General features: G+C 42.1%; 2 protein-coding genes across 6 annotated transcripts in view; one reads left to right on the top strand and one right to left on the bottom strand.

Annotated features, from left to right (window-relative positions):
• The window catches only part of Catspere (catsper channel auxiliary subunit epsilon), a 130029-nt gene extending 125782 nt beyond the window's left edge, over positions 1-4247 (bottom strand). For 4 of the 5 annotated variants that reach the window (XM_052737763.1, XM_052737764.1, XM_052737766.1 and 1 more), the window contains exon 1: positions 4105-4247. In XM_052737763.1, coding sequence (XP_052593723.1) covers positions 4105-4169 — 65 coding nt within the window. In that variant the 5' untranslated portion in view covers positions 4170-4247. The remainder of the gene's footprint in view (positions 1-4104) is intronic. The other variant, XM_052737765.1, reaches the window with a different exon arrangement.
• Positions 4248-9332: 5085 nt separating this feature from the next.
• Adss2 (adenylosuccinate synthase 2) overlaps positions 9333-27781 on the top strand; it is a 31788-nt gene continuing 13339 nt past the window's right edge. Inside the window, exons 1-6 of the mRNA XM_052737762.1 lie at positions 9333-9648; positions 21594-21696; positions 22577-22645; positions 23981-24031; positions 27256-27322; positions 27604-27711. Of these exons, the coding sequence (XP_052593722.1) occupies positions 9466-9648; positions 21594-21696; positions 22577-22645; positions 23981-24031; positions 27256-27322; positions 27604-27711 (581 nt within the window). The 5' untranslated portion in view covers positions 9333-9465. The remainder of the gene's footprint in view (positions 9649-21593; positions 21697-22576; positions 22646-23980; positions 24032-27255; positions 27323-27603; positions 27712-27781) is intronic.

The following is a 27781-nucleotide window of genomic DNA, read 5'->3' as shown; positions in this document are numbered from 1 at the left end:
CCCGCACATATATAACACATACATAAAAATACATGTCTCTTTTTAAAAGCAAACTAAACAGAACAAAACTCAAAGCTCAAATACATAGATACAAATATCCTAAAGTAAATATCTGTAGACTGAATTCAATAAGGCAGGGACACAAACCAACCAGGACAAGGTGGATTTATACCAAGTAAGGAACTGTTAACTGAATTAGGAAAGTGTCACGTCCGCCTCGACCAGCAAGGAAGACGCAACACCAGGCTCTTCTCCAAGCAGTTTATTCAGGAACCTTGAACAATCTTCTGACCCCGGGGAAAGCCATCTTCTTCTTCTCTCACTCTCACTCTTATCTCCTCTCCTCCTCCTCCGATCCTCCCCCCCCCCCCCCCCCCCCCCCCCCCCCCCCCCCCCCCCCCGGGGAAAGCTAGCCCACGCCCTTTATAGCCACTGGGCAATCAACCCCATAGTGCCTCGTGGATAATGCTGCTAGGGTCAGACATATGCAAGCAAGCCAGATTAGGTCCAGGTGTGCGGAAGCAAGCCAGATCCTAGCCTTAGCCAAATAAGGAGCACCTGCCATTGGGGAAGGCAGAAGCCAGACGCCGCGCCATCTTTGAGGCACAGCCGTGCACGGCTTTCTACAGGAAAGTCTACAGATGACACACACCACAAGTATTACAGAGGGAAAAACTCATACAATTGCTTCAAGAGATAGAGAAAATGACAAGCTTTCATGTGAATTCATAATGAAAAAGGGTCTTTGCTGGATGGTGGTGGTGCACGCCTTTAATCCCAGCACTCAGGAGGCAGAGGCAGTCAGATCTCCGTGAGTTTGAGGCTAGCTTGGTCTACAGAGCGAGATCCACGACAGGCTCCAAAGCTATAGATAGAAACCCTCCCTGTCTTGAAAAGGCAAGAGCCAAAAACTAAAAACCAACCAACCAACCAAGTGTCTTTGATGTAAGAGTCCGCCTGCCTAGCGATAGGACACCTATCCTAAACTCCGCGCAGCTGATGGCCGGCTCAATGGGGAAACAAGGGCTGCCGTTCCAACAGAAGTCTTGAGGAAGAGAAAGGTCACTTGGAGGCCCTGGGAAAGTCAATGAGAAAAACAGAGTAAAACCACAGATTGAGGAGAGGGCTGGGAGCATAGGTCAACTGCAGAGCACGTGCTTAGCATGTGGTCCTGGGTTCACACCTTAAAAGGGGGGGTTATGATGTGTAATATTGTCAACCTAACAGAACCTAGAGTCATGTAGGACACAAACTTCTGGGTGTGATGTGAAGGGGTTTCCAGATTAAGTTAATACAGGTAGTAAGCCCCACACTAAATATGGGGGGAAGAGTTTTATGGAGAGAGTACGGGGGCATCCTTACTAAATAACAAGAAAGAGAAGTAAGATGACCACCAGTGTTTGTCTCCTGCTTTCTGGCAGAGGACACAATGTGCCCAGCTGTTGCTTCCACGCTTCCTACCACGATGGGCTGAACACTCACACTGTGAGAAAAGAAACTCTTACTCCTGTAAGTTGCTTTCCTCAGGATTTCTGTCCCAGCAGCAAGAGTAATAATGACTACTGAGGAGCAGAGAGAACACAGAATCCATTTCTGCAGAATATATAAATGGATGCAGGATGCTGATTCAATAGGAAAATATAATATTCCTAAAGATGTCATTTTGAATCGTTGCAATTTTCATTTAAAAAAAAAATCCTAAAAGAATTTTTCATGTAATAGTTGATAACCTATTTTCAAATTTATGGGACTGTGTACAGGTCCCAGGGTGACTAAGGCTTCTGGCCATAGTATGGAGGACTTTCCTGGGAGCCATCCAAGTTCATGACCTGATAGCACTAGAATGCAGGATGTGGCAATAGGCATATACAGCAGAAGAACAGAACAGGGCATTAAACCCAGAAACAGACCCAAGTCCACACTGAAGATTTGTGTGGGACAGACACTATATGTCCAATCAATAAGAAAACAGGGATGAGGCGGCGGCGGCGGCGGCGGCGGCGGCGGCGGCGGCGGCGGCGGCGGCGGCGGCGGCGCACGCCTTTAATCTAAGCACTTGGGAGGCAGAGCCAGGCAGATCTATGTGAGTTCAAGGCCAGCCTGGTCTACAGAGTGAGATCCAGGACAGGCACCAAAACTACATAGAGAAACCCTGTCTCTCAAAAAAATCAAACAAAACAAACAAACAAAAAAAGGTACAATTCAGATATTCTGTGACAGCCCTGAGAAAAAATGACATTTTCCCACCCACGTGGAAGTGGACTTCAGCATTCCTGTCATCATGAGTATAGGTACACCAGGGGTGACTAACTGTAGCCTGGGAGTCAAACTGTACCTTTCAGTAAATACATTTTTATCTTCATATAACCACTCCCGGAATGTTGTCCTCTAGTAAGGCAGAGGTCTCAAGAGTTACAGCATAGATTTTTAGGCTAAGAAACATCTAATATATTTGCTATCTGGTCATTTAGATATCACTGGTGACTCGTCTGGTGTCCAAGACAAAACAAACCAACAAAAATTCAATAGTGCTCACAAATTCCCTGCGTTTACCGGCCATCCTTAATACTCTCATGGGTGATTTATTGTTTGCATGTGCTGAGCGCTCTAAATGTAAGACTTCATCCAACCATGTCATCTTCACTGTGAAAAGAAGGCTTAAAAACTTATCAGAACACAATATTGTTGCTCCTTCTCACTGATCTGTCCCAATGGATACTCTTTTTTTATATTTAATTTTAAAAATTTAAGAGTTTTTGTTTTTAAGGTGTGTTGTTTTGCCTGCCTATGTCTGTACACCATATACATGCAATGCCCGCGTGCGACAGAAGAGGGCGCTAAATCCTCTGGTACTGGAGTTACAGTTGGAAACGCAGCAGAGTCCTCTGGAAGAGCAGCCAGTGCTCCTACCCACGGAACCACTTTCCAGTCCCTGAACAGGATTTTTAATTAAAAAGTTTTGGGTTTTTTTTGTTTGTTTTCTGTTTGTTTGTTTTTACTGAGTTTAACTATTTAGGCCAACTTTGCTTTGAATTCTTGGTCCTCTGAGTTACGGGGCTCACTGTGCACCAACAAGCCAGCCTATGGTCACTCTTTTGTTCCTTCACCTGTCACAGGACATATGAGAGAACCCCTTCCTCATTGTAAAGAAAACTTTACAAGCGTTTGATTTCTTGTTGGTCGTGTTAAATATTAATTTGGGGGGGGGGGAACTTATTTTCATACAGCATACTCGAAGATTATGATTTTTCTGGTTAAAGGCGCGTTTTTTGTTTTGTTTGTTTTGGTTTGGCTTTTCCAGACAGGGTTTCTTTGCGTCTTTCCTGAAACTCACTCTGTAGAACAGGCTGGCCTTGAACTCACAGAGATCCGCCTGGCTCTGTCTCCGGATTGCTGGGATTAAAGGCGTGTGCTACCACCGCCCAGCTTAAAGGTGCATTTTAACCCTGTTGAAACCTAAAATATTTTGGTATCCCTTCTAGCTGGTGATTACTGAATAGTGAACAACAAAAGCAACCAAACCCGCATTGAGGATCTCTCAGGAATTCATAGCATTTTCAAGTCTCTAAACCAGTACTTGGGAATTAATCTCTTTACGTTTATACAGCATTTCTATTTTAGTAAATACTCTCTCCCAAATCAGTCCGCTTCAACTTCTTAAAAAAAGTCAGAAGTAAAATGCCCCTCCCTAGCCATCTCTGGTTCTCCTTTGGGGAGGCACAAGGGTACAGCTACAGAGAGAATTTAAGAATCCATAAGGAGACGGGGTGGGGGAGGTGGGGGTGGGGGTGAGAGCTGGGCATCAATCCCGAGGATAGGATAGGATATGGGGAGGATAGGCTCAAAATACGTCATATACTTTCACGTAAATGGCCTTACGTATGTATGTATGTATATCACCCATCTATCTATCATTATATATAAGTAACTTTTTTTTAATGATCTAAGGCATCAACGTGAGTACCACCGCCCTTCGGCAAACCCGGCGTTGCAGAGGGCTGACGGCACCTCATCTCTAAAGATGAGGCGCTCCGGCCATCTGCTGGGGAGCTGGGGACCAGGCAGGGGTCTGCAAGGCCCGTGGCCCGGGATGCATCTTTCTACCTCCACAGTGCGGAGCCGCTGCTGCTCATCCACCACAGCAGCACCGTCAATTCCCGGACCGACATGGCGCCAACTCCACTTCTGAGCAACCAACCGCCTCTGCAGCGCCACCCGGGTTAGCACGCTCTGGGGTCCCCGGCGGCTTGTGCACGCGCGGCGCCGGAGAGAGTGAGTGCGCGTGCGCAGCCACTGGGCGAACTCATAAATAAACCCAATCTGCAGTACAAAAACACCTTGAAGAATCCGAGTTGGCCCGATAAAAGAGAAACTATAGATGATTTTTTTCCCCCTGTATATAGTCTCCTGTAGCACAGACTGGCCTCAAACTCTGTGTAGCTGAAGATGACCTTGAACTCAGGAACCTTGAAGCAGAAACCGTGAAGGAATGCTGCTTACTGGCTTGCTCCCCTTGGCTTGCTCAGGACTACCTGCCCAGGCGTGGCACCACCCATGATGAGCTGTGCCCTCAATCAATCGTTACATCAATCGTTAATCCAGGAAATGCTCCACAGATGTGCTCATAGGTCCTCTGATGGAGGCCATTCCTCAGTTGAAGTTCCCTCTTCCCGGGTGACTCTAGTTTGTGTCATGAGACCCTCAAGTAATTAATAAAAATATCACATCTAATGCCGGGCGGTGGTGGTGCACGCCTTTAATCCCAGCACTCGGGAGGCAGAGGCAGGCGGATCTTTGTGAGTTCGAGGCTAGCCTGGTCTAGAGAGTGAGATCCAGGAAAGGCGTAAAGCTACACAGAGAAACCCTGTCTCGAAAAACAAAAAACAAAAAACAAACAAACAAACAAAAAAACCAAAAAAACCACATCTAATTTTAAAAATAGAACAAAACCATTTTTCTTATTTTCAAGGGGGAAAAATGGACAGGAATGAATGCCATGTGTGTCCCTGCAATTAAAAACCAAACATGTATGACAGCATTCTTGCTTTCAAAGAGTTTGCAATCTTGTGATACCATTGAGACAAACTCAATTATCCTACAGCATTATAACTTGTTTCTTGTTGAAGGCAGCAACTGTATCTTTATTCTTTTCCATGTCACCATAAGCAGGAAACGCAACTCCGTGTTGCTAGCAGATTCACCTCTGTCTTGAAGCAGTCACTGAAAAGAATCTGGGGAGGAGGACAGCAGTTAGTGAGTTTATTGATGAAATGGAAAGACACGATCCTTTGGAAGGGAGTCAAGTGGGGCCGTTAAGAGAGGAGTACATCTAACAGCTACATGTGCACTGGAGGTCTTGGAGCTACTTAATCCACAACTCAAGTTTAGCATTAGGAAAGTGTGGGCTGGTGTGCTTTTCTTATCCATCGAATTCTGTCTCCGAAGAGACTGTTTTGAAAGGTGTTCATTCCAAAGATGGGAGGAGAAAGACCACTTACCCAAATCATCATAGCCAGGTTAATGAAAGCAAGCTTTTTTATTTGTGTATACAGGCTGCCTCCCGCTGAGGAAGGGTTTGAGAGATCAGCACCAGACATGAGGAAGACAAGGTTTTCGTAGCTCAGGGGTAGGGGGCTTCCAAATGGGGGACCTGGTGGCAAACTAGTCATGTTGTTTTTCTTTGTAATTGTGGCTGCCTCTTAAAGCAATGGCTGTCCTAATCAGCAACTGCAGCTCTGCCTCTACCAGCAGTGATTGGCAGCAGGGGCCGCAGCCTGAAGGGATTCTAGTCCCTCAGGCACTGGCTCTTTCAAAGCTACAAGGGAATTTATCTAGATCTCTGTCCATCTAAAAAACTCCAGATTCAGAGGTTGAGGTGGAATTCTGCTCGCTCCGAGAAGCTGAATAGCAAGTAGCTAATTTCTCCTTGCTGACATCTCCCAAAATGCCAGGCATCCTTCTCCCAGCCCTCACTTAAAAGCCCTTCTCCACCTGGTTCCTCCCTACCACTTCCTGTCAGCTAGTTTTATTCAATGGGACAAATGTAAAAGGTCTTTGCATTATTAAACAAATGCTCCGGAGCATAAACAAAAGTAACACACCTTAAAATAATATTCTACCATATAGTCAGGGTTAGAGGAGCAGAGCATAAGCATAACAAGTGACTCCTAACAACTTCCTGAAACAAAGACATGGTTGCAAGGTGGGCATAACAGAAGGTAGTCACAACAAGGTCGTCATGGGTGGTCAAAATAACCTTTTGAAACTAAGGTAGGGTTGCAAGATGGTTATTATACTCTTTGAAACAAAGGTATGGTTGCTGTTCCCTAGAACAGGCAGTACAGAACCATTTGTAGTTAAGGGTACAGGAGGGGCAGAAACAGAGGTTTAATCATAATCAGGAATGAACTTAATTTGTCTTCACTATAAGATGGCTTTGACTTTTAAGCCTAAGATAGAGGCAGGCTGGTTCATCAAAGGTACACTGTGATGACTTGCAAGTGGACAAGGGAGTGCTAGTAGAGATAAAACTTTGATCAAGGGCAGTGGTGGTGCACGCCTTTAATCCCAGCACTCGGGAGGCAGAGGCAGGTGGATCTCTGTGAGTTCAAGGCCAGCCTGGGCTACAGAACAAGACCCAGGAAAGGCCCTAAAGCTACACAGAGAAATCCTGTCTCAAAAAAAAAAAAAAAGGGATCCTGGAAAGTCACCTGCCTATGGAAAATCTTTCAAAGATTTCCCAGTGTCCTTAGGGTAAAAATCCAAGTTCATAGTGTGCTTGAGTTATTTCTCTTTAGGGGTTGGGGATTTAGCTCAGTGGTAGAGCGCTTACCTAGCAAGCTCGAGGCCCTGGATTTGATCCTCAGCTAAAAAACAAACAAACAAACATTGATCAAAGGGACCCTGACTCTTCGTGACATAATAGGTTGGACTTAAGGCACAGTTCATTAGCCATTTAACCATCTCATTTGTAGGGCTCAGAAATGGAAGCACTAGTAGCTCTGGTTAAAGTTGACATTCCTGGGTGTCAGCTGAAAGATGAGTGAGAAAGGAGAGAGACAAGGCCACGAGGGACTTCAGACAGGATAACACTTCAGCTGGGAGGCAAACCTGCAGGGGTCCTGCAGGGGTCAGAGCCTGCTCTCTGCTTACTAGCTGGGATTGTTCCAGGGAAGGAGGTGAAGGGGAGGGGGTAGGAGGGGAGGGTGGAAAGGGTGCCTTTCTTGGCCCTCAAATTTGCTTTTGCTAGGACTACCAAGTGAGTAGTCAGAATGTTAGATGATTAAGAAATATCATGAAAAAAAAAAAGTCAGGCGGTGGTGGTGCACACCTTTAATCCCAGCACTCGGAGGCAGAGGCAGGCAGATCTCTGTGAGTTCAAGGCCAGCCTGGGCTACAGAGTGAGATCCAGGACAGGTTCCAAAGCTACACAGAGAAATCCTGTCTCAAACAAACAAACAAAGAAGATATCGTGTATGGCCAGTCATTAATGGGGAGTGTGGCAGGAATCTAGGAAAACAAAGACCTCAGTTCTATAATGCTAACTACCGTGGTTTCAAACAAATTGATACCAAGTGACCCAAATGGAGGAACTTTTCAAATGGCATGGCCATGGCTAAAATAGGCAGAGCCAGGAGAAGTGGAGAATCATTTTTCATGTCTCCACTAGTGATCTTGTCTCAGTGTGTCACTGTGCCCAGCAGTCTTAGTATGTAATAGGTTCTCAAGGTTTCATGATCACACAGTACACAGACAGGTACAGTGAGAACCGTTTACTGTGGTTTCAGCTTGGAATCTGAGCAGAAGCTGGCCTGGTCAGTATGTGAATAAGAGAAAGAGCAAATGCTGAATTGCCTTCACGGGCGCTCCAAGACCATGACAGTATACCCACCCACATTGGGGGACAGTGCACAGAACATGATTCTATTCCATTTCTATGTGTTTGTAGTGCGGGGTATCAAATCCCGGGTCTTGCATATGCTAGTAAGCAATCACCACTCTACACCAGTGAGCTACATCCCCGGTCCTTTATTATTAGTGTTTTTCCAAAGCAATTTTTTAATCAAAACTTTATGTCACAGTTAATTTGGGTTGTAAAGAAAACATTAGATCAGGGCTGGAGAGATGGCTCAGCAGTTAAGAGCACTTGCTGCTCTTCCAGAGGACCCGGATTCTGTTTTCAGCCCTATTATCAGACGGCTCCCCACCACCCTTACTCCAGCTCCAAGGGACCTGATGCCCTCTTGTGGCCTTCATGAACATGTGCGCGCGCGCGCGCGCGCGCGCACACACACACACACACACACACACATTAAAAACCCATATTTGATAGTAGGCATACACTGGCATCAGCCACAACTGAAACACTGCGAGCAGAACATACAGGAGCACGAGGCGTACTGAATCTGTAAACACATTGCCCATTTCAATCCCCATTAGAGCAAGTTAAGCCCTCTATAAAAGTCTGAAGGCCTGTGGGGAATCACTCAGTGGTAGAGTATTCGCCTCAAATTACAAGGTTCTGGATTTGATCTCCAACACTTCAAGAGGGAAAAAGCAGGCGCGGGGGTGGGGAGAGACAGAGGGAGAGAAATTCTTTTGTAGAAAGGATGTATTTCATTTTATAAAATATGGTTGTGAGGATCAAAAAAACCCAGGTACGTTACGGATATGACGTGGGTAACTGACTCAGCTCTGCGCCTCAGGTACTGTAAAATGAGAAGAGTTAGGACTTGAGCTCTAGATTTCCTAACGTCCTCTACTTTGGCTGCTTTTGAGTTTGCACTTTCGCTCTTTTTTTTTTTTTTTAGTTCTATTCGGCTCCGTTCGAGCGTCCATGTATATTCTTAAATTCCCGTTTGTGTTTCGTAAGGGTATTTCCTTCCTTAGCAAAACCAAGTCTTTAAACACAGAAAACAAAAATTGGCTTTCACAGACCGAAGCCGGTAGACCGGGACACCATGGCGCCGCGCCTTAGCTGCCGCCCAGCACTGCATGCTGGGAGTTGTAGTCCCACACCCGTCACACCCGTCACGCCCCTCACGCCCCTCACGCCCCTCCGCGCCTCTTGTGTTTGAAAGCCCCAGGAGGGACTGGTGGGCGGGGCGCGGAGGGCGGGACTCTGGCTTGGCCCCGCCCTCCGCTCGCCGCTCTCGCGCGGTTCTCGGCCGAGCCGCGCGCCAGGCCGGAGAAGGGGTGTGGCCTGGGCCCTGGGGTGGCGGCAGTTGAGGCCGCGGCGCCTGCGGGCGGTGCTGCGGCTCCGGCCTGCGCGAAGTGGTCCCGCCCCGAGCGGGCGGCGGGGCGCGGGGCGGGGCCTGGCGGGAGGGTGGAGGCCCGCGGGGCGGGGGCGGGGCCGGCCTCTGGCTCCTTCTTCCTCCGCATGTGGCTGGCGGCCGCAGAGCAGTTGGGTTCGCGCTCCGTTCGCCTGCCGCCTCTCCTCAAGGCTCTTCTGGCCTGACCGGAGCCATGTCGATCTCAGAGAGCAACCCGGCGGCCGCCTCCCTGCCCAACGGCGACTGCGGCCGCCCCAGGGCGCCGCCCGGAGGGAACCGGGTGACGGTGGTGCTGGGCGCGCAGTGGGGCGACGAGGGCAAAGGGAAGGTGGTGGATCTGCTGGCGCAGGATGCCGACATCGTGTGCCGCTGCCAGGTGAGGGACGCCGGGCCCCGGCCGGGGACGCCCGGCCCGGTGAGGTGTCACCTTGAGGTGCGCCCCTTGGGCTGGGAGCTGCGGGGGGGACCCCTGCCCTGGAGTCTCGGGGAGAGAGGGGGAGGACGCTCCGGGTGGCTCTGGAGGAACCTGGAGGATGTGCGACGCTCGAGCTGCATTTTGGGGTCTGGGAACCGGACTGGCGGTTCGCTGCGGGGCGGAGTTGGGGGGGCTGCCGCCCGAGGCCTGCTCCCGACTCCGGCAGTGACCGGGTGAGGACCCGGCGAGGCCCACCCAGCGGGGCGGCCAAGGGAGGGTCCTTTTCCCGAAATTCCCAGAAATCGAGACTCACCACTGCCCCACCTGCAGGCCCCAAGCACGCAGAACCTCTCCTCCTTCGGTCCACTTCGTTGACATCAGAGTCCGCTACGGCGCCTTGGGACTGTTCAGGGTCCTTTTTTTTTTTCTTTCTCTTCTTTGTATCCCATAAATTCATATTTAGGGGAGATCTGTTTTTACTCATTGGACACTAAAGAAGGAAACCCCACTCTGTTGAAAAGTGAGAGACAAGTAGATTCAGAGATTTCAAATTGGATGTTTAGAAGTATTTGCAGTGTTTCGGTAGCATAAAAAGTTGACTTTCGGGAAATCGAGTGCTTCCTACCCGGAGACACGTGGTTTTCAGTGTTAGCTTTTTTCCTATTTGTCGTTTGCTTTGAAGCAGCCTAGAGGCGAGGCCTTTGCAAAGGCTCTCAGAAAACTATCTCCCAGTTTCAGAATTCAAACATTTGCAATACCCATGTTCAAAACAAGATGTAGTGTTTGCAGTTAACGGCGGCATGTTTAGGTTGTAAGAAAGTTTTTTTCCTGAAGGTACATGGTTTTGTGTGTTGATGCACAGGTGGTCTAGGTTAGTCGAGGTACCTGATGGGAAGCTTTCTACCTAAAATTGAATCCCATGCAGAAACAACTCTGTAAAAAAGCTAGACGCTTTTTTGTTTGTTTTTCGAGACAGGGTTTCTCTGTGCAGTTTTGGTGCCTGTCCTGGATCTCACTCTAGACCAGGCTGGCCTTGAACTCACAGAGATCTGCCTGGCTCTGCCTCCCAGTGCTGGGATTAAAGGCGTGAGTGCTGGATTAAAGGCGTGTGCCACCACCGCCCTGCTAAAGCTGGATGCTTTGACTTTGTTATCTTTTTTATTGCGCGCAGAAACCTACCCCACCTGTTTCTTAGGTGTGCTAGCCATTGTAGACCAGGCTGGCCTTGAACTCACAGAGATCCTCCTGGCTCTGCCTCCCAAGTGCTGGGGTTAAAGGCGTGTGTCACTGCCCGGCCTTACTATACATTTGAATAAATAATGTACCTTTTGGAGAAAAAATATAGGTGCAAAGCTAATGACATTACATCATTGGAGCACTTAAGGCCTGCCTTCCAGTTCAGGATCATGGATAGTTATTTTTAAAGGTGTAGGTGCTCCAGATTCATAAATACGTGTATAGGACTTTTAGTTTTAAAATCAGATGTTGTGTGCTGGACTGAAGACTTAGAGAAGTACTAAACCCTTGCTGGATAGAAGGTGGGTTTGAGGCCTGCTTGGCTTTTTACTTGGAAATCGTTCACAGGTCCAGCTGCTTTGTAGATTCTAAGGTTGTAGCCATTGTAGCATTTATCCTAAAAGATCTCAGCATATTATACCTTTAAAAAGTTATAGAATTAGTTTGTAGACTGAGGTATTACTATGTTACCAAGAAAGTGTTCTGAAGGGAGGTCATGTATTAGGCTGATCTGATGCCTTTGGAAGGTCCAGAGAAATGATTGGGGAGAACCCATGCTTGGCTTCCAAGTGTTAGCTGAGGCTAGTGGAGAAATAAGTGGTCAGTCAGACTCTCCACACTTAGAAACTTACTTACTGCTTATATAATCCTTACTTTTTTTTTCTTGTATGTTTTAAGAGTCCATCATTAGGATTCTTACTATTCTTATTAGCTGCAAGTAGGTAAAAAAATAGACTTAAGCATTTGTTTTTGTTTGCAAGACGGCTTCTCTGTGTAGCCCTGGATGTCCTGGAACTAGCTTTGTAGACCAGGATGGCTTCAAACTCAAGAGATCCACCTGCCTCTGCCTCCCAAGTGCCACCACGACCCTCTAGCATTCCTCTTTGGTAATTCATTTTTGTAACTGTAACTTATTTGACCAGCACTAGTAACCCAGTATCTACTTAATGAAGTTCTAGGTTATAACACTGAAGACTGGAGAAAGCCAATGATAGGAAAGGAACTTTGAGCTTGGATCAGTTTTGAGTTTATTTGATAAGTGGAGTTTTAGCCATAAAGAAAAAAATTGTCATTTATAGGCAAATGGGTGGGGTTGGAGAATATTATGTTAAGTAAGTCAGATTTAGATTTAGAAAAGCAGATATGGCTTCTTTTCTCATCCGAAGAGAAAACTAAAAAAGACAAAGTAGGAAGAACTATTTGGGAAAAGGAAGGGGATTGGATGAAAGAGGCTGATGAATATGATCAAAGTACATGATAGACCTATATGAAAGTATCCTAATGAAATCTACCATTTTGTCCACTCCCTATATGCTAATTAAGTATACATTCAAACAGGTTTATAGTAATATATCCTTTGTTATAGTTACACACCATCATTTCTCCAGTGTGTTATAGATGTATATATAAAATGTATCCATATATAACTATATATGAATCAATAAATAACTATAAAATATATCTATACTTCACATAGAATCACAAGATAATTCCTTCACATATAAAATGTCACTTGAAAATGTAGTTTAAACGGGGAGGAGGGGGTGACTGTTTCCTAACTAGTATACATTTTTTTTATTTTTTGGTTTTTCAAGACAAGGTTTCTGTGTAGCTTTGGTGCCTGTCCTGGATCTCACTCTGTAGATCAGGCTGGCCTCAAACTCAGAGATCCTCCTGGCTCTGCCTCCCGAGTGCTGGGGTTAAAGGCGTGCACCACTGCTCAGCCTTACTATACATTTTAATAAATATGTACCTTTTGGGGAAAAATAGGTGCAAAGCTAATGACGTGACATCATTGGAGCACTTAAGGCCTATCTTCCAGTTCAGGATCATGGATAGTTATTTATAAAGGTGTAGGTGCTCCAGATTCATAAATACATTACTGCTGTGCTGCCTTTAGTTTTAGATCAATGTTTGTTTGTTTGTTTGTTTGTTTTTTTTTTTTTTTTAAGATTTATTTATTTATTATGTATACAGAAGAGGGTGCCAGATCTCATTACAGATGGTTGTGAGCCACCATGTGGGTGCTGGGAATTGAACTCAGGACCTCTGGAAGAACAGTCGGTACTCTTAACCTCTGAGCCATCTCTCCAGACCCTTGTTTGTTTGTTTTTAACGGAAAGGAGAAGAGTAAGTAGAGGACCAGCTGTAGATTGACTCATCCAGGAAACACCTATTTTTGTATCCACAGGACAACACTTAGCTCAGCAGTGGAAATACCAGAATGTCTGAGCCTGTGCCCACAAGAAACTCCTAGTCTAGGAAAGCACTGCTGTGTAAACGGATTTGTTGCCAGGGCAGGGCTGAGGAAGGTGGTAGTGTGTGGAAACAAGACAGCACAGAAGTAGTTTGTTAGTAAACCTGTTAACTCTTCTCCCCCAATAAGATACTGTATTTGCTTCCTTTATTTTGTTGAGTAGAACCTGCAGAGATGATTTTGTACCAGCCTTATTTAATGGTCTTAGAGAAAGCAAGGGTGGTCTTGATTACCCTGGCAGCCATGGTTTGTCTGTGATCAGGTAAAACTAGATGTTCCAAACTTCTTAATTAAGACCCTTCAAGGCAGTGAGTGCTGTTCCTTTCATTATGAGTTGGTTCATAATGGAAATCTAAGGTATGAAACAACCCGAGACTGTCATTTTCATTTCACATTTGTGTCTGAAACCGAAAGTGAAATGGTGAAAGCCAAGTGGATGCTTTGAACTTTCCAAAGATTACCCAAGCACTTGGATGGCCATCTTTGCTAAAAAGTAATGCAGATAGATGCCTTTATGTATTTTCTATCTGGTTGTGTTGTAGTTTAATCAGTGTGCTAGTAGTAACTTAATAGTCAACTTTGGAATCACAAGCTAATTGAAATTAGTGCTTAAAAGGGTGCTTATTGTTATGGGTTGACAGGTGCATTGGATTTTGTGAAACAGTTCATCTGGAAAAGTGAAGATTCGCTACCCAGAAAGTGTGTCATGGATAGTAAGCATTGACTCAAACTGCCAGTTCTTAAGTGTGAACACTAGACAAGAAACCTTTTTGTGGAAAAGTTCAAGGGCATGGGGTCTGAGGCACTGTGACTTCTTGGTCTAATCTACAGTGGGAACCCCTGTTTTATGGCGGGAAGGAGTCACATCATACAACAGGGCCCATGTGGGAGGTTTATTGAGGGGAGGGGAGAGAAGAGGGGCAGAGACCTGGTCCCTGGGGTTGAGAGCAAAGAGAAGGAGGAGGTGGCAAGGCCCCCCTTTATAAGGAAGTGTAGCGAGTGCGCACAGGGGCTTCTCTTAGTGGGTGGCTGAGGATATATCCTGTCAGGACCCTAAGGGCAGGCCAGTACAGATGCCTAAATGCTAGCTAACAACACCACTCCTTCATTCTTTTTGGGCCCTGTTGGTTATAATAGTGTTCATGTCTTCAAACAATAGAGACAAAGAAGCAGAGAAGCAAATACCATCTTTGTCTTGTGTTCATAGCACCCTCAAGAGGCGCCTTCGTCTCTACTATCACCACAGGAACTCACTCAAAGTTTAGAAAGAGGGGAGTAATTTGAGAGAATAGAAAGGTCCAATAGCACAGTAAGCAAAGAATGCAGTCATTTTTGCAGACTTGATTTCCTTTCCTTTCAGTGCCGCCTTTTAAACTTCCCAGGACCTTTAGAACTTCAAAATTAGAAACTTAGACATATCGACAATACTTGGTCTGAACTTACAGTGTAAAATTGGACTTGGTGGCCTCTGGTTTTGAAGAGCACAGAAAGAAAAAATATCCAAAGCACTTGTCTTTTGATCTCTTTAAGATCCAGTTAGGAAGAAAGGTTATTCGTGGAAAGTCTGACAAAAATTACAAGGTGACTAAGTATTGTTATTGCATCCCTGTATTCTGCAGTTCCATTCTTTAAAGTATTGTCCTAGACAACATAGAGATGTTATTAAAATTTGGCATTTAATCTTATGTATATTTTTATTTCTAGAGCAAGGATGTGAACTCCAAAGGCAAAGGATATACTTAACCATGTTGTAATGGGCTTGTTTCCTGAATCATGTGCATTCTTTGTTACAGACATGGAAAGAAACTGTAATAATCAAACTGAGGGTTTGTCTAGTGGATGAGGGGGTGGCCAGGGCAGCACTTCATGGGTTCTAGCACTTTAAATCCTGGTTTTCTGAAGATGATTGGCTCAGGTTAGATAACTGTATTTGTCTGGATCAGTACTGTGGCCAGGGGCATGTTGACTTCAATTGTGAAGTAAGGGGAAAAAAGGGGAGTTGAGCATACTCTTAAAGCTGACCTGGAGTTGATTTTGTATGTGAATATAAGACAGGAGAAAACATCCAGAAAATTCAACAGTGTGTAATGTACTGTAAGACCTCTTCTTTTCCAGAACAAATACTTCTTGGAGCCAAATTATTATTTCAATTCTAGAAAAAAAAAGTGAAAATTAGCTATGTATTTCTGTAAAAGCCAAAAAACTTGGCTTTTTTGCTTTGAAAACATGGTGGTTTTGTTTTGTATATATAGGATCGATCGATCTATCTATCTATCTATCTATCTATCTATCTATCTATCTAATACATAGAGAATAAATAATGTTTAGTTATTGCATAGCTCTGTGATGTGACACCCAAGTTATTAAGAAGCTTAATTAAAAACATATTTATTCTTGCTTGTTTTTTGAGTCAGAGTCTCACTCTGGCTCAGGCTGGCCTGGAATTTAAAATCTTGTCTCAGCCTCCTGAATGCTGAGATTGCAGGCTTTTGTCAGAATGCTTGGCTAAGATAGTTTATTCTTTCTAGATTTATTTTATGAATATATGTGTTTTGTCTGTATGTGTAGCTGTGTACCACTTGTGTTTCTGTTTGGTGCTTGTGGAGGTCAGAAGAGGTCATTGGATCCCTTAGAACTGGAGTTAGGTATGGTTGTGAGCTGCCATGTTGGTACTGAGAATTGAACCCAGGTCCTCTGCAAGAACAAGTACTCTTAAGTGCTGAGCCATCTCTCCAGCTGCCTTAGTTACTTTTTTATTGCTATGATAAAGCATCATGACTAAGGCAACTTGTAAGAGAAAGCATTTCATTTGGTTTATGGTTTCAGAACCCATTGCTTTTCAACTTAGCCTCAGGCAAATTCTTAGGACAAGGGAAAAAGCAGCCATATTCTTTGCCAAAGTTTTACAAGAATGCTCACTAGCCCAGCTGCTATTATTGTGTGCCCCTGGCACCTCTTGATCTCGGCCTCCACATACAGTCTGTGGCTCTCGGTAGGATCCTACTAGGGTGACCCGTTAAGCTCTGCTCACAGTGTTCAACTGTTTTCCTAGTCCAAAGTCTAAAAGTCATCCACATTCTTCCCAAAAGCACATGGTCTATCACAGCAATAGTCCGGTACCAGTTTCTGTCTTTGTTACTTTTCTATTGCCATGACCACACCATACCAAAGCAATTTAAAAAAGAAAATGTTTAATTTGTCTTAGGGTTTCAAAGGGTTAGAGTCCATGAGTGAAGGACCAGCTGAGAGCTCACATTGATTCTCAACCATGAAGCAGAGAATAAGAGGAATCACAGTCTATTTTTGACCTCAAAGTTTGCCCCAGTGACATCTCCTCCAACAAGGCCACACTTTCCAATCCTTCCCAAACAGTTCCACTAACTGGGCATCAAGTATTCAAATAGATGAGCCTGTGGGGGCCATTCTCATTCAAACCACCACACTAGAATAGCAGTCAAAGAAAATTGGTAACATATACCTATTAGGGGATGTATACCATGTCAGAATATGTTTGGTGATGAGAGGTCTTTGAATTTTTCTTTCTTTCTTTCTTTTTTTTTAGATTTGCTTATTATGTATACAGTGTTCTGCTTGCATGTATGCCTGCAGGTCAAAAGAGGGCAGTTGTGAGCCACCATGTGGTTGCTGGGAATTGAACTCAGGACCTCTGAAAGAGCAGTCAGTCCTCTTAACCTCTGAGCCATCTCTCCAGCCCCCGATTTTCTTTCATGTATTTATTGCTCATTTCAGTATAGTTAACTTGCATTTATTCTTGATATTTACTATAAACACGTACATCATTCAGTTTAGGATTTCCAGAAAAACTTTGCACATAATATATAGTAAAGTACTTTTGGGCTCATACTATTTCTGTTTCTTCATTTTTTGGGTGACAGGATAGGGCGTGTACAGGTTGGTATATTTCAAATTAAATCTAGATTAAAAGCAAGGCCATTTGAGGTTCATCTGGGCATGTAGCACAACAAATGTAGAGTTGTGTGGGAAGTGGCTCCATCTCCTCTTCTAGTTTGCAGATGGGAGGGGGAGGTCATGGGCAGTGTTGCCCCGATTTAGAACCTCTTTGTTTTGCTCTCTGCTAAAGTATGTGGTCTTTCCATTTGATCAGTGTCTGTGTTTGGGGACAGTTACCTGAGCTCTCAAGGTGGTGAATTTTGCACTTTACATTCAATCCATAAATATTTTAGGTTAGCATCCAAATAGGTACTTCAAATCTGAATCTTCATCTGATGTATTTTATGAAATAGGACCATATACTAGAACTTTCTTCACAGATTACCTCATTAAGAAACTTTGTATGTGTAATACCTCAGAAGTTCACCTTACTGTGTTTTAAGGATTAATATTTTATATCTCAGTTTCCCCTGAATGGCATTTAACAAGGAAACCCAAGATTGTTCTGGATATTTTCACCATATTCCTACGTTCAGCTAAACTTAAATATTTAAACCGAACTGGTTATTTACTTACTTACTTACTTACTTACTTATTTATTTTATTATTTTTTGTTTTTTGAGACAGGGTTTCTCTGTGTAGCTCTGCCTGCCTCTGCCTCCCAAGTGCTGGGATTAAAGGCCCCGCCCCCTCTGCTTTTTGGTTTTTCGAGACAGGGTTTCTCTGTGTAGCTTTGGAGCCTGTCCTAGAACTCACTCTGTAGCCCAGGCTGACCTGGAACTCACAGAGATCCACCTGCTTCTGCCTCCCAAGTGCTGGGATTAAAGGCATGTGCTACCACCTCCCGGCTGAAACTGGTTATTTAAAAAGGGTGGTTAGTATTTCAGTTAGCAAGCTTTGCAGCAAATGCAATTTCTAGTCTTTTATAATTGAACTTTCCAGCCCAAACTACATATTTATTAACTTGGATGAACTTAGGAAATAAACTAATCTATCTCTCTAAATTGTTATTCATTACCATATACCTTTTAAAATGTATATGCCGGTTTTCATCCTTGACTGGTTGATGTTGTTATTACCTGACATGGTAAAACATTAGCTATGAGAGTAGGCTTTTGTTATACAACACGAACATTGTTTTGTTTTTGGTTTTTTGAGACAGGGTTTCTCTGTGAAACAGTCCTGCTGTTCTGGAACTCACTCTGTAGACCAGACTGGCCTCGAACTCCCAGAGATCCGCCTGCCTCTGCCTCCCAAGTGCTGTGATTAAAGGCATGCACCACCACTGCTCGGCTTTTTTTTTTTTTCCCCTCATTCTTCTGTAATGATTATAATAAGGCAGTTCTTTAAACAAATCTTGGACTGAGGGGGGCACTTTTAAGACAAGGTCTTATGTAGCCCAGGCTGGTCTCAACCTCACTACTGTAGCTGAGGATGACTTAAATTCTGGTTTCTTCCTGCCTTGGGCTAGGCTTACAGGAGTGCACCACAACACACCGTGGACTTTTTCTCACATTTGTAAACATTTATTCTCCTGAACTGAAAAAGACTCGTAACCACACATTGTAGTTTTGCAGAATTACACAGAAATTGAAAATAAGGCTCTTTGTTCATAAGTGCAATGAATCTTTGATGTCTGGTAATTTGCTGTAGACAGGGGAAACAAATTTCAACCACTTTAGAAGTTTTCAGGACACAGCAAATGCATTTCCTTAGGCCACAAAACGTCCAAAGAGGAGAATGCACATGAGAGGCATTTAGTTATTGGAAGGACACTCTCAAAAGTGGAAGGATTCTCCTGCCTAGGATGATTTCTATCTCCTTTTAACCTAAGGGGTTTGATTAAGAGGTATTGGGAACATAATTTACTTCACACTTAACGGCTGCATGTTTAAAAATGAGTATCCTGCATCTACAATGTTTGTGACCCAGAAGTGTTTCAGATTTCAGGCTTTTAATTTGTGCATGAGATGGAAGCTTCATGGTGTGGAATTTTCCACTAATGGTATCATGTCAGCAAGTGGAGTTTCAGGCTTAGGGGCTTTGGGAATTAGGAATGAATGTTGAACCTAGAATAAGCAACTGATCCTTTATCTTAAAGTTACCAATACATTGAACATTTAGTAAATATTTATTACACTTAATAATAACAATTTAGAATTAAACCATCTTAGTTAAACCATCTAAACCAAGTTAGAATTTTCTTGGGAACTAAGATTTTTTTTTAACATAAAAACAGGTTATAATTCAAGAGTCAGGGTTATTTTAAACAGTAAAATATTTTCTCTATGGACAGTAAAAATTATAACATTTCCCAATAAGCCCCTTTAAGCCAAATGATAGCTGAATTATACATATAAATATTGATTAGATTCTGGGATACAAAAGAAACCTATCTTCATCTGTTCAGAGAGCTATGTTTTTTTTTTTTTTTTTGGTTTTTCGAGACAGGGTTTCTCTGTGTAGCTTTGCGCCTTTCCTGGGACTCACTTGGTAGCCCAGGCTGGCCTCGAACTCACAGAGATCCGCCTGGCTCTGCCTCCCGAGTGCTGGGATTAAAGGCGTGCGCCACCACCGCCCGGCGAGAGCTATGTTTTACTTAAGTTGTGTAAGTGAGATTCCTATTCATCTTCCCCTTCACTGTTTGATTTACAGCAGACATTTTTCTATAGGCCAATCCATAATCTAAAAAGATTCTAGCCTCCCCTCCTATAAGTATGGCCAGCATTTTCTTTCATCCGCTTCATACATTACAAATTCTTATCCTAAGAGTGAAATGTTTCACTAAAGCTTGCCCAGTGATTATAAGCCACAGTCATCCTAGGGTCCCCCCTGCTAGGTAGCCTCCCTGGATCTGTGGATTGCAGTCTTATTGTCCTTTGCTTTAAATCTAGTATCTACTTATGAGTGAGTACATACCATGTTTGTCCTTCTGAGTCTGGGTTACCTCACTCAGGATATTTTCTAGGGAACTAAGTTTTTTTTTTTTTTTTTGGTTTTTCGAGACAGGGTTTCCCTGTGTAGCTTTGCGCCTTTCCTGGAACTCACTTGGTAGCCCAGGCTGGCCTCGAACTCACAGAGATCCGCCTGGCTCTGCCTCCCGAGTGCTGGGATTAAAGGCATGCGCCACCACCGCCCGGCTTTTTTTTTTTTTTTTTTTTTTTTTTTAAGTTTTATTTATTATGTATACAGTGTTCTGCCTGCATGTATGTCTGCAGGTCAGAAGAGGGCACCAGATCTCATTACAGATGGTTGTGAGCCACCATGTGGTTGCTGGAAATTGAACTCAGGACCTCTGGAAGAGCAGCCAGTGCTCTTAACCTCTGAACCACCTCTCCAGCCCCAGGAACTAAGATATTTTAATGTGCTTCATATTTTAAGAGATTTTTCTTGACATTATGAGGCATGTTTTCTGAAGCACAAATATTAAGATTTTTTAGAAAGGCTGATTGGTCTGTGGGCTAAAAAGATGAAAAACCAGATAAAAGTTGTGTTATTTCAAAAAGACTAACTTAAGGTAAATAATGTGCTTTTGGAATGTAATGTTTTAGGATTCCACCACAATGGTGATAAATTGTTTTGAGTGTAATAATATATACCAGGAAGTTTATGGCAGTATTATTTATAATGACAGAAAACTGAAAACAACTCATCCCTTTCATTGTGGGACCAGTTTAATTATTGTATGTACAGCTAAAAAAGAATATAAAAGAATGAAATGGTTTTATTTTATAGAATGGTCTTTAATATTATTAAATAAACAAATCTAGTTATCTGTCAACAGATGATACTTTATTCATCCATAAAGAAGAATGAAATGGCGTCATTTGCATATATGATAGTCTTATATATATGAGAAACATGAGAATTGACAATTTGGAAAAAGGGACTGGGTGGGGAGGAGGAGGTAAGGGGAGTGAATATTAAAATGAATAAAGCATGGCTGTGTGTGTCTATTAACTTACTGTGGAGGCCCTGGGTTTGAGCCCTCACATCACAAAACAGCAACAAAACTAAATATATATATGTATTTTTATGCACAAATCTTCAGAAGAATACTAAAAACTGGGTGACTGGGTGCCAAGTAGTAAATATATGAGAAAGGCTTCACATTTTGCTGTGTGTGTGTGTGTGTGTGTGTGTGTGTATGTGTGTGTGTGTGTATGTGTGTGTGTGTGTATATATATATAAATATAAAGTAATTAGATTGATACATGTCCTGTATATAGGGCCAAAGACAGCCTGACAAACTAAATGAGTTGAGCGTTTGCTCCCCTTCTCTCTTAAAAAGGAGTGTGACTTCGTCTTCCAGAAACTGAATTCACCAATTTCTTGACCCTTTCAGAGCAGATCCAAATAAGTATAATTTTTTTAGTAAATTAATGTATATGGCAAACATTTGGGTTTCCTTGGGGTATATATTGACAGTTTAGTAGGAATTAGTTAGATGAGCTATTTACCATATTATCAGGCTCAAATTTCCTCCTTTATTCTGTTTCAGGGAGGAAATAATGCTGGCCACACGGTTGTTGTAGATTCTGTGGAATATGACTTTCATCTTTTACCTAGTGGAATAATTAACCCAAATGTTACTGCCTTCATCGGTGAGTGTTTGAACTGAACTGCTTGGGGGACAATAGTGGTATTTTGTTTTGTTTTGTTTTTTTGTTTTTCGAGACAGGGTTTCTCTGTGTAGCGTTGCGCCTTTCCTGGAACTCACTTGGTAGCCCAGACTGGTCTGGAACTCACAGAGATCTGCCTGGCTCTGCCTCCTGAGTGCTGGGATTAAAGGCGTGTGCCACCACCGCCCGGCTGGTATATTTTCAATATCAACACTGACTTCACTTTTGCTAACCAGATGGTTCCTTGTGTCATTAATTTTGGCCACGATACCTTGAGTCGCCAGATGCTGATTACCCTTTTAGGTCTTTTGCCCTAGTGGTTCCCAGGATGTTGGCTTTGCAAGCATCTGTGCACATTGTAGTCCTTATTCCATAGAAAAGCTCTGATCAAGTCAGTTTTCCAAAGACTTTCCAACTCTGACTATGAAATAAGAGATGTTTAATTTTAAACCCTTACAACTATAATTTGATGGTTTGTATTCTGCTGTTTAAAAATGCTCATGACACACTAAATTGATTTTTGTGACTGCAGCAGAGTGATTCTAAAAGACATTCATTGGTCCAGACCATGGCCCAGCCACACTGTTAGCTTCTTTCAGAACATGATTCACTTGTTTCAAAGATATTTCAAGTTGTTTTCAATGTAATTTTAGCATTTTATATCCCTATCATTTATACATATTATAAACTGAATAATTTCTGTGGTAATTCCTTAATAAAATGCAATGTTCTGTTAACAAATGTAACTTATTCTGTTCAAAATAGATGGTTATTACAGATGTCAACATTTTAATATTTATAATATGTATGTCTATATTATAATTACAGGTGTTTAAGGTGGAGGATTGTTTGTTTCTTTTAGGAAATGGAGTGGTTATTCATCTTCCTGGGTTGTTTGAAGAAGCGGAGAAAAATGTTCAAAAGGGAAAAGGTATGAATGAATGAGTCTAACTGTAATGTGTTATTTTCATTAAATGTGTTGTTAGCATTTTCCTTATCTCTTTGATTAGTCTTGTCTACCTCCCTTTTCTGTCTGACTCATCATACTGAATGATGAAATATCTGCACCTCACTTGCTGAATCCACTTTCTTTAGTGTCTTTAGAATGTTTTCCTTAGACTATCTGCTAAACCAACTTAGAAGACATGTTTCCGCCTCACAAACAACCAGAGGGAGCTTACTAGTTGTGCTTTATCCTTGAGGTCAGCACCTTTAGTGCTGCTGGAGAGGCCACCCTTAGAGAGAATGACACTGTAGATGTTGTCAAAGGTAACGGCAGATGTTTGTTTTTCTTTGGTTTTTCGGGTCAGGGTTTCTTTGTGTGGCCTTGACTGTCCTGGATCTCGTATTCTGTCTAGCTTTGGTGCCTGTCCTGGATCTCATTCTGAACTCACAGAGATCCATCCACTTGCCTCTGTCTCCCGAGTGCTGGGATTAGAGGTGTACGCCACCACCATCTGACTTTTATTGTTTTTTTGTTTTTTTTTTTTGTTTTGTTTTTTGTTTTGTTTTGTTTTATGTTTGAAACTTAACCTTTTTGAGTTGGGGATTGAAGCTAGGTGCCTGTACTTGATAGGCAACTTTCCTAGCTCCTGAACCTGATTTAAATATCCAGAGGTTAGTTTTGAAAGCAGTTTATCCTGAGAATACATAGAACTTAATGTACTAATATAAAGGAAACTACCTGTTTGAATTTGTTCTGTCTGTTCCTAATTTATTGAATGGTGGGACCAGGTATGAAAGCTCTCAGCCCCTGCTCTTGGTAACTCATAGTTAGATGGGAGATGCATCTATATCATTAACATTCCATATCCTAGGTGTAGTAAGCTACAATACTTTGGAGAAATCATTATTTTGTCTAGGCACATTTCTTTATAACTCTTTCAGAAAGGGTGCCATTACTAAAACCAACTACCTTCTCTTGAATGTCCCACATGCTATGGACCTGATCCCTGTCCCTATGTCCAGGAAAGTATTTTCCTGCTATTTGCTGTTTGGGGGTTATTAGGAGTTCTTTATGTGTGACTGCTTTGAGACAGGAACTATTTAGAAAAAAAAAAATATGGAGATAAGAGCATGAATGAGCTTGTATGTTAAGAAGACCAGTGACAACCGTGATAAGCTCAATGTCTTCCACGCAGAGGAAAAGATACAGACATGAGTACTTCAGTCAAAACAGTCTTATAAAACATTCTGTTCATAAAGAAATTAAGTCTAAAAAATTGTTACACAAAATGTTTGATAAAGTCTATCTTTTCTGTCCTAGGTCTAGATGGCTGGGAAAAAAGGCTTATCATATCAGACAGAGCTCATATTGGTATGGATGCCATATTGTATTTATTTATAACTGCCTTTTAACCAAATGTATCAAGTGAAAGCATTTAGAAATGAATTATTATGTTTGTTTATGGATTGTAGTTAAGGTTAAAATATTATAAGATGTTGATTTTTGTTTGTTTGTTTTGACAAGGACTAGATTGAAATACACCTATTTCTGAAGACAAGAAACTAAGCAGATGAGTAACGGCAGCAGTATTCTGTAACATCTTTAGTCATTAAAGAATAAATCATATCAAAATGCAAAGCATTTATTTGTACATGTTAACATTCCTATAAAAGTGCATGTGCCCTGCATCAGTTTTTTAGGATGACTTCTATGATGAGATGAATTATTGCTCTTCATTCTAGTCTTTGTTCAGTAGAACTACATTCTGAAATTAATTTCAGCTATCCCTAGTAGTGGGGTTTTCTTCTCTTTACCTATGGGTACTGAGCATACATGCAGGTAAAAAATTAGACTAAATTCTCAAGGTACTTTTGTTTTATTTTCTTCAATGTCTAGACTTTTGTAGAAAACAGAAGCAATATTCAAAACAACTTCAGAGAGAGTAATCAAATGTAATTAGAAGGCATTAAGGTTCTACACTGTGAAAGTCATTGTTCTGATTATACTAATAGCTTCCTCCTAGGGCCTAGGAAAGCAGTAGCTTTGTGTCAGGGTACTAAATTAATTTTTGAAAATACAGTTCAACTGCTTTCTGTCAGCCACTTATTTGTGGTTTTCTAGTTGCCTTTTTACTTTCTCTGATAATGGAAAGTATTTAAATGCAAATGCTTTTTTAACTCAGAAGAAATTGTATGGCATATTCTGATATCTCAGTTGTATTATAACTGACTTGCTGAATTAGGGTTTAATGAAACAACTCTTAAGAATAGTTCTGGTCCCTGAAATAATTTAGAAAGGCTACTGTCTGGATAACAGGATAGGAGCATGTGATAAACTAATCATATGATAGCAGTTTGAAGTATAACACGATATGCTGATATTCACAAAAACATAATATACTCAATGATAGAGGCTTCCGAAGTGCCTAGAAAAATTTCTATGATGACTTTTCTGAGTCATTATCTGGTCCCTTTGATCAAAGGTTACCACAGCTCATACTTCTCTTATAGATTAGTTCTGTCATTTGGAACTTTATTTAAAATTATAGTTTATACTGGTCTCCTGAACATTCTGCCTATAATTGTTACAATTTTATTGTTATTGCTATTTGAAGTAAAAGTTTTTCTTTTTAAAAATTTTTTTACCTATTAGGAATATACCAAAATTTTTTATTCCCTTTACCATTGAGGAAAATTGGGTTTTTCCAATATTGGTTTATTAAAAATAGCTTTACTGTGACATTCTTATAGCTGTCATTTGCTATATAATATTCCAGTATAATTTTAAGGATACTCTTTTGCCTACTTGTGTGATACTGAGACATGTATTGATTCACACTCTGCAAATTCAGCATCTGTAATGTAACTAGTGTACAAAAATTTCAAAACTCCAGAAGGCGTGCCCGAGAAAACTGGTGATCATAGAAAGCTTTTGACTTACCTTGCCAAGCAGGGCTGTGGGTGGAGCTGCGCTGTAGCTTGCGCAGTGCCTCTAAAGCAGCAGATTAGGGGAACAACACTTCTGTATAGCTTTGGAAGCTAAGGCTTGTAAGAGAGCAGTTTCAGTCCAGATTTGATCAAATTTTTCTGGTTTCTATATAACTAATATGTATCTTCTAATGCTTGTGGTGGTCCATGCCTTTAATCCCAGTACTTGGGGAGGCAGAAGCAGGTGGATCTTTGAATTTGAGGCCAGCCTGGTCTACAGGATGAATTCCAGGACAGCCAGGACCACACAGAGAAACTGTCTTGAAACAAAGAAACAACCAAAACGTTTCCCCTAAATCTGAGAACTCTATCATTCTGTTTAACAATTTATTTGGAAATAATAGCATAATTGGAAAAAAATCATGGCATAATATGATAAAATCATTGAAATTGCATCCCTAAAACTGAGTTTTATGATCTGTTAATTATAAAGTTGTTTTTTAAACAAAAAAAAAAAACTTAGAAGTTCAGAAACCAAAACCCTAGGCCTTCCTGCCTGTGAGCTGTTTATGTAGTGAGTCAGTAAATATTTGAGTTCTTGCTGGTACAAAATTAACTAGCAAACTGACATTGTCCTACTACTGGGTATTGTGTCGGGGTGTGAATGTGCACATAGGTGCATATAGGTAGGCGAACACTGCACAGGAAGCTTATTATTATGGTCAAGGACTACAAGGGATGCTGATGTGAACAGAAGAGTGTTTGCCATATAAGAATTTTTCCTTAAAAGTTGTGAAAAGCCATTACCTTCCAAAGACAAGGATACCATTTGTTTGTGTCTTGGCAAGCAATTTTTGGATTCAATAAAGAATATGGATTCCAGCCAGGCGTTGGGGGCACACGCCTTTAATTCCATCACTGGGAGGCAGAGGCAGGCAGATTTCTGTGAGTTCGAGGCCAGCCTGGGCTACAGAGTGAGTTCCAGGAAAGGTGCCAAAACTACACAGAGAAACCCTGTCTCAAAACAAAACAAAACAAAACAACAACAGCAAAAAAAAATTTGGAATCCATGTCTAAGAGTGGAAAGAGGCACAGGTTAGAGTGTAGTTTTAGTGAAAGGTGATGGAAGTTTGGGACTAGGGAGGAAGAAAGAGGAGATGTCAAAGTGATCCCTAGACTCCTAGAGGCCAGAACTTGAAGATGAAGAAGGAAAAAAAAGACTATCTTTGGCTGGGTGTTGGTGGCGCACACCTTTAATTCCATCACTGAGGAGGCAGAGGCAGGCAGATTTCTGTGAGTTCAAGACCAGCCTGGTTTACAGAGTGAGTTCCAGGATGGCCAGGGCTGTTACACAGAGAAACCCAGTAGTTTGAACTTTATTGAATTTCAGGTGAGGATATTCTAAAATTAGCTTTTTTTTTTTTGGCTTTCTTGAAACACTTTGTGATCCAGTCTGGCCTCAAACTTGTGATCCTCCTGCCACAGCCTGGGTAGTGCTGAAATTACAAGTGTAAGCTGCCATTATGGCTTTTTGAAATTATACCCATAGAATTTGTCATAAACAAGGTTGGAAGGATTTCTAGTTGTAGTAATTTGAAGTAGACTATTTTTATCTTGTATGTTATCTGTGTTTCAATAACAACTGTGATTTGTTTGATTTCTCTTCAGTATTTGATTTTCACCAAGCAGCTGATGGTATCCAGGAACAGCAGAGACAAGAACAAGCAGGAAAAAAGTATGATATATCTATATATCTATATATTTAATTTTGATGTAGTTTGAGCATATCTACATTCTTATGTATAAATTCTGAGCCAGAAATAAACAAAACAAAACCCAGAATAGATAAGAATATTTTACTTAGGTTTCAGAGAAAACCAGTTGGATTATGCAAATAAGCTTGCAGGAAACAGCATAAATAGCAGACAGTCATGTGTAACTTCCTTCTTTGGGAAGATCTGACCGCAGACTTAATCTCCCCTCTGTAACTTAAAGCTTGTTGCTTTGTTTTTTAAGTTTGGGTACCACAAAAAAGGGCATTGGCCCAGTGTATTCCTCCAAAGCTGCACGGAGTGGACTTCGGATGTGCGATCTTGTCTCTGACTTTGATGGCTTCTCTGAGAGGTAAATAGACTGGTTTTTTTAAAAATTAAGAAAACAAAAACATTTTTAAAACCAAGTGCAAAATTGTAGC

This window comes from Peromyscus californicus, unplaced genomic scaffold, assembly GCF_007827085.1.
Source record: "Peromyscus californicus insignis strain IS unplaced genomic scaffold, ASM782708v3 Scaffold_14__1_contigs__length_90479793_seg_2, whole genome shotgun sequence".
NCBI classification, from domain to species: Eukaryota; Metazoa; Chordata; class Mammalia; order Rodentia; family Cricetidae; genus Peromyscus; species Peromyscus californicus.
This window is presented reverse-complemented; position numbering and strand designations above follow the sequence as displayed.